Here is a 13,128-nt window from a genome sequence, read left to right on the forward strand (position 1 = left end):
TCACTGGACAAGGTAATTGTTGAAGCATCCTCAAGAGGCACATATATTTGAAAAGCTGTGACTCTTAGAAACCTTAACTTAAAATAGTAATAGTAACAATTTCACAGCATTCAAATGGAAACCGCCCAGTAAACTTTGTTGGAGACCTTAGTGGTTAGAAACTGCTTAGGGAAAGGGACAATTCTCTTCCCCCGCTCCCCCTTTCCTCTTTTAGAGACCAGCAGAAAGCTCATTCTTAAAAGATGGCTTTGGTGTCCACAGGACCAAGAGGATCCAGAAGAGTGGGCCTGCACTCTTTTCGCTCCCGCCTCACTGAGGGGCCCCGAGACAATCCTGACTACCCTGGAGTGTACCGCGTGTAAACGTATACACCCCAGCGGCAGAGGCCGAATTGGCGCGGCAGTTCCAAATCAGCCCAACTCATCGGCGCGCGCCTCAGGCCACGCGCGCGCACGCTGTCGCGGGCCGCGTCCGCTAGTGAGGTGGTGGGGCGGGGTAGGGGAGGAACGCGACTTACCAGGTCTGGGATCTAGATTTCGGGCAAAGTTGGTAGCTGAGAGGCCAGGAGACAGATTCAGTCCTACCGGAGACGGGCAATTTGGGGAGGGCTACGGCGCGAGTGGAGGGAAAGGAAAGCACCAGTGCGGTTTGGGGGGGTCCCCCTTCCCTTGGTCCATGCCCACGCTCCCGCCGCCGCCTCCACATACTAAGCTCGGCCTGGCGGGGAGAGGACCCAGAGCCCGCCTCGCCGCCATCGAGCCAGAGCCTCCGGGGCTCCCGGGCTCTGGCGCCGACCCCAGGGACGCCTGGGGGCGGGGGAGGGACGGCGCCACTCTTCAGCCCGGGAGAGGGTAACCGTGGTGCCGGCACGGACGCTAGCTGCCAAGCTGAGCAGCCGGACAAGTCCGCTGCGCCCGGCCGCTGGCTTGCAGACCCCGACCCGCTCCCGCCCCCGCCCCTCCCTTCCCTCAAGCCCCTCGCCAAATGAAAAGGGTTCTTTGGGCCTTGGCCTTTTGGGAAAGACGCGGGAACCCACGCTGGGTTTGAGTTTTCCGTTCAGAGCGAGGCCCACACAGGTCATCGTTAGCTTGGAGTCCGCAGAGTCTAAATAGCCCACTCTTCACAATACTCAAACACAAAAGGACCCAAATCACGAATGGGTTTCTGCTGAGGTGGTCCCTGTGGCGGGGGTTTGGAGAAACAAGGGTTTCTGCGCCCCTGACTAAACGCTGGGAGCCCTGGCTTCCAGAACCCTAGGACAGAAGAACTCGAACCCTCATGCCCCGGCCACTTTCCTCCTAGTCATGAGTAGTGAGGGGTGAGTGGCTTCTGCCAGGCCTCTGTGGGCCTAGCACTCGGTGGCAGTGGGTGAGGGTCGTTGAGTCCGGCAAAGAGACCTGGAGCAGACGCTCTTCAGCCATCCTTGCGTTATTGAGCTCGGAGACTCGGGAGTTTGGGTAGGAAGAAAGGCACTGTCCTGGCAGGAACATTTCCAAAGCCTCCCTCCCTGCGTCCTCAGGTTCCACGCTGAAGGCTTGGGGAGTTGTGGTTGTCAGGTGAAATGATACTGTGGTCCCCGTATTCCAGAACTGGCACAGATGGAGCTGGCCCTGGGATAAACTGCAGTGCGAGCCGGGCACTGACCTAGGCATCTCCTGTTCCCAGTAAGGGGAAATGAAATGATAGACTCCACAAAGTGGGTCTATCTCTTCAGTTGAAAGTAAAAATCTAGAGTAGGATTGGAATCTGTCGGCAACCACTACTGTTGTTATGGGACCCAGGATGCTGACTAAAACACCCAAAGGCTGTAGATGTTCGTCGGTCAGAGTTTGGAGTGACCCAGGGACCCTCCGTTGCCCCTCCTCTTTGTTTACAAGCGTTGGCCACTCCACCTAGACAGATTATACGTTCACTCTGGAAATGTCAGCACATTGGCCACAAAATACCATGCAGATCCCCAAGGACGTCACTAGAGAGGAAAGCAATAGTCCAGCGACTGAATTCAGGTGTCTCTCACCAAACCCTACACTTTTTGGTCTCTAGGCCAGGGCAGATCCTCCACCAGTCCCGACGTTTGCACTACTTAAGCACGTTTGGATTTAACAGCACCATTTCAACTCCAAGACAGGTAAGCTGACTAGTATTATTTGCAAAGGGTCAAGTGGAAACCATAGAACAGTCGTTCAAGCAAATGGCTTCTAGTATCCCAAAGGGGGCGGTGGGACGCTGGGGAAATGCCAGAGAGCAAGAGGAACTAGGAAAAAAGAGTGGGAGAGAGAGGCGGAGAGACAAAGACAAGCCGACACCCAGACTTGGATCTGGGCAAAGGATGAGGGTAGGGCCTAGGAAACCTCCCCCATGCCGCTGTCCGGTCACCTCGGGCCTGAGCTCTGACTAGGGGCAGGCTAAGTCCTCTCCGAGGGGCTAGGGATATGAGAACAGCCGGGGCTACAGCTCCGGCTTGGGAGAGGATTAGAGAAGAAGGCCTCCTTGATAGGCCTGGTGTGAACCGGAAGCCCAGCCACCCGAAGCACTGCGGTGTGGCCGGCTGGGGCTCCAGCAGGCCGCAGCCCCCGGCCCTCAGCGAAGGAGAGGCCCTGACAGGCCCGCTCAAGTCGCCATTCCAATGGCAGCAGCCCCAGGTTGCTCTAGCCTCTGCTGTCGGCTCGGCATTGTGAACTCACTTAAACCAGCGCGGTTTGAAAACAAACACGTGCAGCTACCCTGCCGCACTATTTTGGGAGCCTAGCCAGAGACTTTCACAGGCCGGAGCCTCTGCGTGGTTCTCTCTCCAGCCCGCGAGGGCGGGGGAGTCTCATGCATATTCATCAGCACGTGGAACCGCGGGCCGCAGGCCGCGCATGCGCACATCTCGCCCTGCCCGGCCAGAGCCTGCCGCGACGATTTGGAAAGCGCCCCGCCGGGCTGCGGGTGGCTGGAGGGTCCCTCAAATGCTGACGACCCAGCTTTCCGTGGAGGTATTGTGGGGAAGTCTCGCTGTTGCACCCCCTACACCTACCCCCGAAGACTGTTTCCATGCTTTCAATAAATCCACCAATGCAAAAATTTCCCTTTTCGCACTTCATCTCACCCCTGTCCTTTCTCCACAATTTCCAGTTTTCTTAGTCAGAGGCTAGATTTTCCCGGATGAACGGAACATGTTTAGAAAGGAATCGCGATGCGAGTTTCTCTCGTCGTTTACGTTCCCGCTTTCTGTAACTTAATGGATATTGATACACAAAAGAAAGATGTAAAATAACAAGTTTTTAAAGTTTGCTAAGGTCGGACGGCTTGGGTTTGCTTGCTATTGTTGTTTTTAAAGATTGATTCCAATATGTTTATACCCATGTTCAATAGTTGATTCTTGTGTGTACTGTAGGTGAAAATGTCACTGTGTAACTTTCACAACACGTGAATTTTCCTGCATATGCTTACAGAGATGTCTCACAACCATCAGAGGCAACCAAAGTATTGTGAACAGTTGACACACTGTCAGTCTGTGGCATCTTCACTGCCAAATGATATTTCCACTCTAGATAGCTAAGTCCGGTTTTTAAAAAACTCACCTTTAGTATATAACATCAATTGGAAACTTCATACTATTTTAGTTCTTCACTCTAAAATGGATATCAACTTTAGGAACTGATGACAGATCCCAGCTTCCACAGTAAAAATAGCCTCTGGTTTGGCCTGATGTGTTTCCTCTTGCTAAGGAAGAGACTCTGGAGCAAACCAGCCTTGCATAGATTTAAGGAGAACATTATTCATAATTTGCACCTATTACACCATTATATTTGCAATAAACTTTGAGGAAAAGGATTGACTGTGACATAAGAAGTTAACATTTTTTGTATTTCTTGGCCCAAATAGTGGTTATCATTTTTTTAAAAATTGCTCTATGCTTACCCATAATAACCCTACTTTCTATATTTAACTAGTTTAAATGGTACATATTACAGAGGATGGACAGGGTGGTTAAAAAGCTGAAAGAGAGACTCTCATGGGTAACTTGTACCTTTAGCGGCTTGACGGCACAGACAAGATCAATCCTTCCATTGCCACACTATTTTCAATAATTCTAAAACAGTTGATATCAACTGTGACTATCTTTATGAAAACACTTTCCCCCCTCAAATATGAACACATAATTCTAAGAACTAACTACATTTGATGCTACAAGGAAGACAGAACTCTGTACTGAGAGAGGAGGAGATAAATTTGTAATCAGTATTTTAAGTTGGAAAAAGAAAAGAAATGGAAGTTAGGAATGTGTAAGAGCTGATGTCTTTATATCTAGTCCACAGCCAAGGGCACAAGTGCCTTTATTTTGAGCGTGGCAGACCACATAGAGTAACTCCTCATAACATCTTAAACTAAATCCTCTCTTTAAGGTCTAGGGCCTTCTCCAACTCACTTCCTGAACAGCAGTATGCTCAGGTAACAACTCCAACAGCACTGACTCACAAGGGGTCCCAGACACTGATATAATGTTGGCCTCAAAAAGAAAACTTCTGGAAGGTTTTGGGGCTAGGTGAGGTACTTGAGGGTATAATTCTCTGGCCAGCCCTTTAAAAGTTCTGAGAAAACTTCACAATAAAAGCATCTAAATGCCAGGCCCATCAGCAAAGAAGGTTAGTGCTACTTTCATTGTCAGAGAAAAAAAAAAAAAAAAAAAAGATAAGCAGATGGGGCAATTGAAAGGTTACATCTTTCTTTTGGAGGTGGTTTGCTTTTTAAAGGTTAACTTGAATGCTTGACTTTAAAAAATCAAAATCATCAGCTGCAAATGCTTAAAGCAGTTGGGGGTAGCTTTTGAAGAAGAAAACAAAGGATCTGAAATGTTTGAAAATTACTTAGCCCCCACATAAATGGTGCTTGTATATTTATATGCTTGCTCTATAAATGCACATACACACATACCACAACTCATTTCTCTTCATTTCTCAAATATGATTGCTTGTACTCAGGCATTTTCTGTTGACACAACATAACTTTTTAATAACTTGTTAGCTGTTCTAATCATTTGATAGTATTCAGAATACAATGCAATTACAAAACGAACCAGGAAAGCATTCTGCCTAAGTCAGAATCTAGAAACAGGAAACAGGCCATTTGCAGCATCTTCAGCTCCTGCTAAACAGAGTCTAAGAATATATTTTGCTATTCACATTTGTGTATTTCAAAACCTAATAGTCCATGAAAAAAAGTATGAAGAATACATCTCAAGAAGCAAATATTAAAGGTGCCAGCAAAATAATAGACTACATTTAAGTTCGAAGCATTATTTTAGGCCACCTACATCATTAATGACTTTTTCTTTGTGATAGGTGTTGGAAAAGAGAATGCACAGGAGGGTTGCCTTAAATGTTGGCTTCTGTTACATTTATTTGCTGTGAGTGAGATTATTCACAAATGCTAACACACTACTCTTCAAATGTTTTCTTAAAAATTATTTGGCCTTCAAAGTCTAAATAGATATTTGAAATATGAAGTCATTTTGAGGTACACACTTACCCCTAAAATGTATCGTTAAAATATCCTACTTAAATCATATGTCATAGTGTGATATTTAATTATTACACTATGATATTAAAGCAAAAGGGGCATCAGATACATAATAAAAATTAGACACTTATAATTCCAAATTTGAGGTAAACTACATTTAGGAATAGGAATGTTCAAAGAAAAGACGAACTCATCATTTACTATTTTCTTTTAAAAACCAGAGAAATTACAAAAGTACCATTATTACCATGTTTGCCATTATCACACTCATATCAGGTTATCAGACAACCTGATCTCAATGAAAGTGGGAAGGATTATTAATTGCAGTGTTATCTTTTCTAGAGAGAAGAGATTTCTTTATTCCTCTTTCTGTTTTTAACTATTATACTTAATGTCTGGAGTCACTTCAAATGCAACTCTGTTAATCAATTTCAAACTTGCAAACCAACTGGGGCTAGCTTTTGCTTCACAAATTTTTGGAGCTAGCAGCAGTTCCTGCTTAGGTGTTCAACTTCCATAAATCTCACTAAACTTTGCAAGGTGGCGCTCTTTTCATGAAAAAGCCAATATTATTGTTATAATCAGAATAACATTTTTAAAAAGTTAAACACCACCCTCCCCAGTGTTTGATGTGCAGCAAAGTCCTTACTCAGCAAATAAGACTTTGTTGACTAACAGTGACAAATATAAATAGTAAGAGATGAAAAGACAAGTCAACAAAGGATTCTTAAAGAGAATTGAACATTTTTATCTTGTAATTGGCCAATGGTTTAATCTGAAAAATTAATTTCACTTTAAAATAGATGTATCCTAAGGGGTTATTTATACTTTGTGGGGTTTTTCCTCTTGTTTTCTTTCTCAGAGTCAAATATGGTCTATGGCTTCCTGAACACATATAGTATATTAAAGAATCAGGTCCACGGCCCTCCTTGCCCAGTGAGGTCAGTTTCTGCCGCCTGCTCTGCACCTCCACACCCTAGCAGCTACAGCCAAGGGCCTGATTTGTGATCTCCGGCTACGTTGTCTGCCTAATGGGGCGATCATGCAAGCTACAACCAGAGACAAAGAAGCCTGCGTTCCTACCAGCGCAGCTAACTTCATGGAAGCAGCATAGCTTGCAAATCTATCAAACTAAACTGCAAGAAAGACAATCTGATTTAGAGAAAAGGCGTTCTGCCACAGTCATTAAGCACAAGTAATTTAGATTTTTTATATTGTCTCCTCATTTACAAATTTACTGTATCAACGCCAACCAATGGAACGAATTTCTTAAGTAAATGAGAAATAAATAAAAGAGATAGAAAGATAATCAAATTACTTAAAATAATCCTCTTCCCTAGATGTATTTTTGAGAGAACTAATAACACTGGCAAAATCATAGGAACAATAACATATCATAGGAAGTAATTAATTTAAATTAGCATCATGTTTGAAGAATATAAGTGAAACGCTTTATGGACATTTACTTTTGTACAAAGAAGGAAGGCCTGGAAAAGCATGCATCGACATCCTGAAAATTAGTTATGGTCATAAACGGTTTAATTGAAGACAGCAATTTAAAATATGATATTGTAAATCTGCAACTCAGTTTCAGCCAGGGGAATTTAATCTACGGGGCAGCGGAACCCTCGGCTGCAAGTTCATTTGCAATGTTGCAGAGCGAGCCCCTGAGCTTCTGACAATTCGTCTACATTAATATTGATGTCGCCTGTGCAATCTATTTCTGTTATTTTTATGGTTGTTATTCTACATCTGCAAAGGTCATTTAAATTATACCGCGACCGAAAATTTGTTTCATAAATTTTGATATAAATACTAATTACACTCTCTCGCAGAGCCAGCAGGGTAGCATTCATTTATCACGTTTATACGACCTGCAATGACAGAAAGGGAAGGCAAGGGAGACTGCAGAGCTTTTCCGGAGACCCTTTAAGACTGGCAGAAGAGGCAGCAGGTTGCTGGTGAGTGAAGAAGAAATTCCTACCACAATCACTGAGATTTAAGAATCTTTAATAAGGTACGAAAGGTTACCAAACAGTTCTGGAAACTAAAGTGTACATACGAGTTCTTCTAACCATAAATATTGAAGAGCTGTAACATGGATAAACCGGCCCTTTACATGCGGATAAATATGGAAACTAGGAATTATATACATTATGTGGTTGTATCTTTTGCCAAAAGTAACGGACAGTTATAGTTTATATCTTTTTTAATATCACTTTACATAAACAAATGGAACAGTTTGACACGCAGATCCAGGCTCGTACTATACGAATTCTTGACAGGACGTGAAACAACATTTTACTGCACTAAAGTACTTAGACTTTTGGACGAAATGTTTGCACTTTATACAAAAAAAGCACATTAATACCAATAATATTCGGTTAGGTCGACGTGGAGACTGTAATCGTACAAAGTAATTCACATTTTGGTACACATTTACTAGAACATTCTTGCCATTCAGTACAAACAGTTGGCTTTCGGCCGCCCACCCCTCCCCCTCCCCCCACCCGCCCGGCCCCTCCCCCCTCCCCCAATGCAAAGACCACAACGCCACAATCCCACCCACCCGCTCCAACCGCGATATAACTATTTACAGAATTCAACAGTACAGTTTTAAGCTAATAATTCTGTATTTACAAGAAAACAAAGAAAAAAAAGCCGAAGCCCCAGAGAGCCCGTACGGATCCGACAAGAAACTGGCCCTCGGGGTTGGCGGCATTTGGTCAGGTGGCCTCCTCCCCCTAGACCCCCTACCGCACCTTGGGTACCAAGCCTTCGCCAAAAAAGGAAAAATAATGAAAGCGAAAGGAAATTTTTAAAGGTTGATACTTCCTCTGTTACTCGTCCTGGGTCTATTGGCAGATTTTTTAAAAAGGATTGCGGGGTCTGTGTGGGGGGTTGTTTTGATTCGCAGGGTTCTTTCAGTAATGTTGTGTATACGTGTGTGATCAGTCTCTTAAATAGGGTTTTGTTCGGTGTTTTGTTTCTGATTTTAAACGTACCATTCGTTAAAATTGGAAGAGAGCGCGCTGTGGCCGGCTGTGTGGTGGACTGCGGAGGAGGAGGGAGATAAGGAGCTGGTGGTCGGGTTGTCTGTGGAGGGAGACACGATGGTGGGAGGCGTGGAGGATTCGTAGCCGGAGCTGGCGGCCGGCGAAGGCTGCGAGCCCTGCGAGGAGGATTCGTGGACCTGCAGGAATAAAGTCGCGTTTTTACGGACATAAAGAGCCAGTGTGGCGGCCGCCTAGAGTGGCGACTGCCGCGAGTGCCCTTCCTCCTGGACCTCTTGGAGCCCCCTGAACACAGGCGAGGCCCGATCAGCGGGACCTTGGGCTTGGTGCCCTTTCACAGGCCTGCAGACATCGTGCTCCCGGGAAAGTCAGCGTCCCCAAGACTCACAAAAGAAAAATAGGTCTCGGAAGGGGGAGCGTGGATTTGAGGCTAGAGACTGCACTTTCTTTCCCTGAACTTTGTTTGCCCGTGTTTAGGTGAGCCGGAGCTCAGGCCTGGGCACAGGAGTCCAACTCTTGAGTCTCACCGGCCAGCAGCAAGGGCCGCAGTTTCGGCAGCGTCAACCCCCAGCAAAAGCCCTAGCTCCGGGCCAAATTCAGTGGCGGCCTGTGCTCATACTCGCCTCTTTTAACTTTTATTATGAAACCAAGAATTTAAAACGGCCTTGGGCACTCCCATCCCCTTTTCCAGGTCCCGCCCTACCCTCTCTGCCCAGCTCCACTGAGTGGAACCTTTGCCTTCCCGCTTCCTCTGGCTCCCGCCACTGCCTGGCTGCCACTCGCCGCTCGACCCCAAGCCGAGAGCCAAGAGAGCTCCTGCCTCAAAGGGGACGACGAGAGCGCGGCGATTACCTTCATGTGTTTGCGCAGCGAACTGGGATGCGTGTAGGACTTGTCGCACATCTTGCAAAGATAGGGCTTGTCGCTCGTGTGCACGTGCATGTGCTTCTTGCGGTCGCTGCTGTTAGCGAAGCGCCGGTCACAGCCCTCAAACTCGCACTTGAAGGGCTTCTCCCCTGGTGCGAAAGTAGAATGAGAGGGGTCTAATTAGAAAAAAAAATCCCGCGGCCGTTTTTCAAAAACTAAACAAATGTAAAAAAATTAAAAAAAAAAAAAAAAAAAAAGCCAGCAGCCCAGGATTAGCGCTTTTTGCAAGTTTAAAAACCCGGAACGTCAATAAATTCTTACATCTGCAGTTGAATTATAAATATTTTAACTCTATTTTAATCCCTAATACAATTAGATCTACATTTTATTTTTAGGTTTAAAAAAAAAAATAGGAGGAGGAGGAGTCAGTTTTTAGCATCAGGTCTGGAAACTCGTATTACCCAGAGTTATATACACGATTTCGAATTGCTTCCACCTGGCTCCCGATTTCTAGTTTTCACGTTTGCGGCTTATTCTCCTGCCCTATTGCTTTTCTCTCCTCCCCCTGCCCCCTCCCCGACGCTCCGCATCCCCTCGTCGCCTCCTCCAACCCACCCCGCTCCCTACATACACTCGCATTTTATAGCGTAATCTGGGCGGTAGAGAACTCAACGCCGCAAATTCTTCCCTGATTCGGGCGTTAAACCCGAAGTCCCAAGCACGGTTCTCAGACCTCACCCGGGAAAATCAGAATAGGAAAGCAGACCCAATTCCTGGCCTCCTGGGGGCAGGGGGCCCAGAATGTTTTGCCTGATGCCAGGCTACAACCCTGAGCTCGCGGGAACTTTTTTTTTTTTTTAAACTGTTCCGGACGTGTGTCTTAATTATTTTTAAAGGCCAAAACGGGGAATCTGGTGTTTTGAAAACCACCCTCACGGAGTCTAACAGACAAAAAGGTCTTCCTTGCCTTCCTCGGACTTTCTCCACCCCTCAAGCCCACTCTTAAAACTAGTCACTACTAAAACTGAACTCTTCAAATGTGCATAAATCTCCAAAAGTCTCCGCAACCCCAAATTATTTCTTTTCCCCACTCTGTCTCAATTCTTTCTGTCTCTATTTTGTTTCTTTCTAAGCCCTTAATCCTGCCTCCTCAATTTCCTCAGCTCATTCCTTTGGCAAAGTCCTCAGTGAAGTGCACGGAGAGAGATGTTGGCAGCAAGCAAGCGTTTAGATTTGTCTGCAGCCTGAGCAGCTGGCGCCTCCGCGGCTGCCCGGAGCCAGCCACTTTCCCCGGCTTCGAAAGCACCAAGGTCTCCGCCAAACCAGGTTTGGCTTCCTGTTCTCCGACCTTTTATGTTTCTCATTTAAAAAATCTGTATCCCCAGATCCTTCTCGTCCGCCCTCTGTGTGGTTTTATATATATATATATATATAATATATATATATATTATATATATATATATATGTATGTATGATTTTTTTTTTCCGTAATTTCAAGCCCCAAACTAAAAATCAGCGCACAATTTCCCTGCCTGCCTGCCGGAACCTGACGCCCGGGATCCCACCGAGGCTGCGTTTGTGCGACCTGGCCGCTGACTTTCGGTTTGGGTCCCAGGCCCAAGTGGGAATGGGTAGGGGTCCTGCAGCTGTTTCCGTACCTGTGTGCGTCCTTTTGTGGATCTTTAAGTTCTCGGAGCGCGCGAAGACCTTGCCACAGCCAGGGAAGGGGCAGGGAAAGGGCTTCTCCCCCGTGTGCACGCGGATGTGGTTAACCAGTTTGTATTTGGCTTTGAAGGGCTTGCCCTCGCGCGGACACTCCTCCCAGAAGCAGATGTGATTACTCTGCTCCGGGCCACCTACGTGCTCCACGGTGACGTGCGTGACTAGCTCGTGCATGGTGCTAAAAGTTTTGTTGCACGACTTTTTGGGGTTGGCCAGCTGCTCGGGCTCGATCCACTTGCAGATGAGCTCTTGCTTGATGGGTTGGCGCATGTAGCGGAAGAAGGCGCCGGCGCCGTGATGCGCGGCCATGTTCACGTTCATGGGCCCGTAGCCGTGCAGCTGCGGCGCAGCATAGTGCTCGGAACGCGGGCTGGTCACCTGGCCGTACTGCTCCGGTCGCGGGTACATGTCCCCCGAGAAGCCGAGCCTCATCTGCCCGTTGACCACGTTAGGCGACGCGTGGCCGGCAGCCTGCTCGTGAAGCCCGGGGAAGAGGAGGTGGCCCGCGGCGTCCGTGTGGCCGTGTGGGCCCCCGAAGCCCCCGGCCGATGCAGCAAAGAGGCTGTGCTGTGCGCTGGCTGCAGCCGCCGCGTCGCCAAAACCCCGGTTGCGGAACAGAAAGTCCCGCGTGGAGTTGAAGGCTGCGCTGGAATAGGAGCCGACGTGGCCCGGGTGATGGTGATGGCCCAGGGCCGCAGCAGCCGCGTAGCCTGGCGCCTGCGACGTGAAGGCTGTCTGGCCGGCCGAAGCCAGCTCGTGCGAACTAGGGTTGAGCTTGAAAGCGCCCATGCCGTCGGCGAAGGGGTTGATGCCCAGGCCCACGTCTCGTTCGGCCACGTCGCCCGCGGAGTGGTGGCGGGACGCGCCAAAGGTGGTCACGCCGATCGCTGGGTACTGGGGGCCGGCGTCCAGGAGCATCGTGGCTGCTCGGGGCGAGCCCCGGCCTCCCCCGCCCCCCCCACCCTCGCCAGCCGAGGAGGGAAAATCGGGAGGAGGAGGAGGAGGAACAAGAGGAGGAGGAAGAAGAGGAAGAAGAGGAGGAGGGAGGGGGAGTCGACCCACCTCGCGAAGTCCTAGCCTGCAGGCAACGGCGCGGCGCGCCCGGGCGTTGGCCCGGCCAAACGCAAAGTAGCCGGACGGCTGCGGGCCGCGAGTAAGACAGGCTCCAGCGCCTGCCAGGCAGACTCTGCCGGCCCGGCTCGCACTTTCTCGCCGCTTAGTCTCTGCCGGGAGGGCCGCGCGTCAAGGCTGCCCGGGGAAAGGCATGGAGCATCTCAGCCCCCCAAAAAAACTTCCTCCTGGATTTGTAGCATAGAGGAATGTGAGCGCCAGAGCCGCGACAGCTTCGCTCTCTCTCCGCCTCGCGCCGCGCGCCCCTCCTCACTTCTCCACTAGCCCCTCGCTCTTTCTTTTCTCTCTCTCTCCTTTCTCTCACGCTCGCCTCCTCGCTCCTTCACTCTCCTTTTTTCCCTCTCTGCTTTTTGCAAAAAAAAAAAAAAAAAAAAAAAAAAAAAAGTGGGTGGGGGGAGAAGAAAGAAAGAAAAAGCCAAAGAAAAGGCGCAAATCATGCACAATATTGTCTTTTGCGGTTTATCTTCCTGGGGAGAAACTTTCACCTCCTCAGCCGGGCGGTGAGCGCGAGACTGATAGCAGCAATCATTCCTGCAGATAAATGAATTGAAAGGACGACACCGTCCCCCCCTTGATGAATGGGAGCAGGGGGAGGTGTCACGTGCTGCCGACGCTGGCGCCCATTGGTGCGTTTGCACTCCCCCCGCCCTCAGCTGCCGCGCCAACGGAGGGCGCGCCGAGGCGCCGCGCGCAGCTCATTGGCCCGCCCGCCTCATCAATCCCAGGTATTGTAAAGCGCTTGACATCCCCTTTTGACAAACCAGGGCCGCCAGGAGTAGCAACTTTTTTTTTAGCCAAATTTTTTCCCTCTTCTCACGGAAATTTTTTTTTCTTTTCTTTTTTTCTTTTTTCTTTTCTTTTCTTTTTCTTTTCTTTTTTTTTTTTTTTT

The 13,128-nt window shown here is 48.3% G+C and overlaps 1 protein-coding gene across 1 annotated transcript; it reads right to left on the bottom strand.

The window, feature by feature from the left end:
• Positions 1 to 7,494: 7,494 nt before the first annotated feature.
• Positions 7,495 to 12,781, bottom strand: ZIC1 (Zic family member 1). Its single transcript, XM_025377080.1, has 3 exons — positions 11,045 to 12,781; positions 9,372 to 9,535; positions 7,495 to 8,698 (listed from the first exon to the last, which is right to left on the bottom strand). Exons 1-3 carry the CDS (start codon positions 12,024 to 12,026, stop codon positions 8,501 to 8,503), a joined length of 1,344 nt encoding a protein of 447 aa, XP_025232865.1. The 5' UTR covers positions 12,027 to 12,781; the 3' UTR covers positions 7,495 to 8,500.
• Positions 12,782 to 13,128: the final 347 nt, after the last annotated feature.

This window comes from Theropithecus gelada, chromosome 2, assembly GCF_003255815.1.
Source record: "Theropithecus gelada isolate Dixy chromosome 2, Tgel_1.0, whole genome shotgun sequence".
Lineage (NCBI taxonomy): Eukaryota > Metazoa > Chordata > Mammalia > Primates > Cercopithecidae > Theropithecus > Theropithecus gelada.

What these genes read in the sequence shown, in the direction of transcription:
- ZIC1 (XM_025377080.1), bottom strand. Translation starts at nt 12,026, where the DNA reads ATGCTCCTGGACGCCGGCCCCCAGTACCCAGCGATCGGCGTGACCACC. An exon ending in CCACAAAAGGACGCACACAG is followed by an intron (nt 9,536 to 11,044) that starts GTACGGAAACAG and finishes CTTTCGCACCAG; the next exon opens with GGGAGAAGCCCTTCAAGTGC. An exon ending in CGCTGCGCAAACACATGAAG is followed by an intron (nt 8,699 to 9,371) that starts GTAATCGCCGCG and finishes TTATTCCTGCAG; the next exon opens with GTCCACGAATCCTCCTCGCA.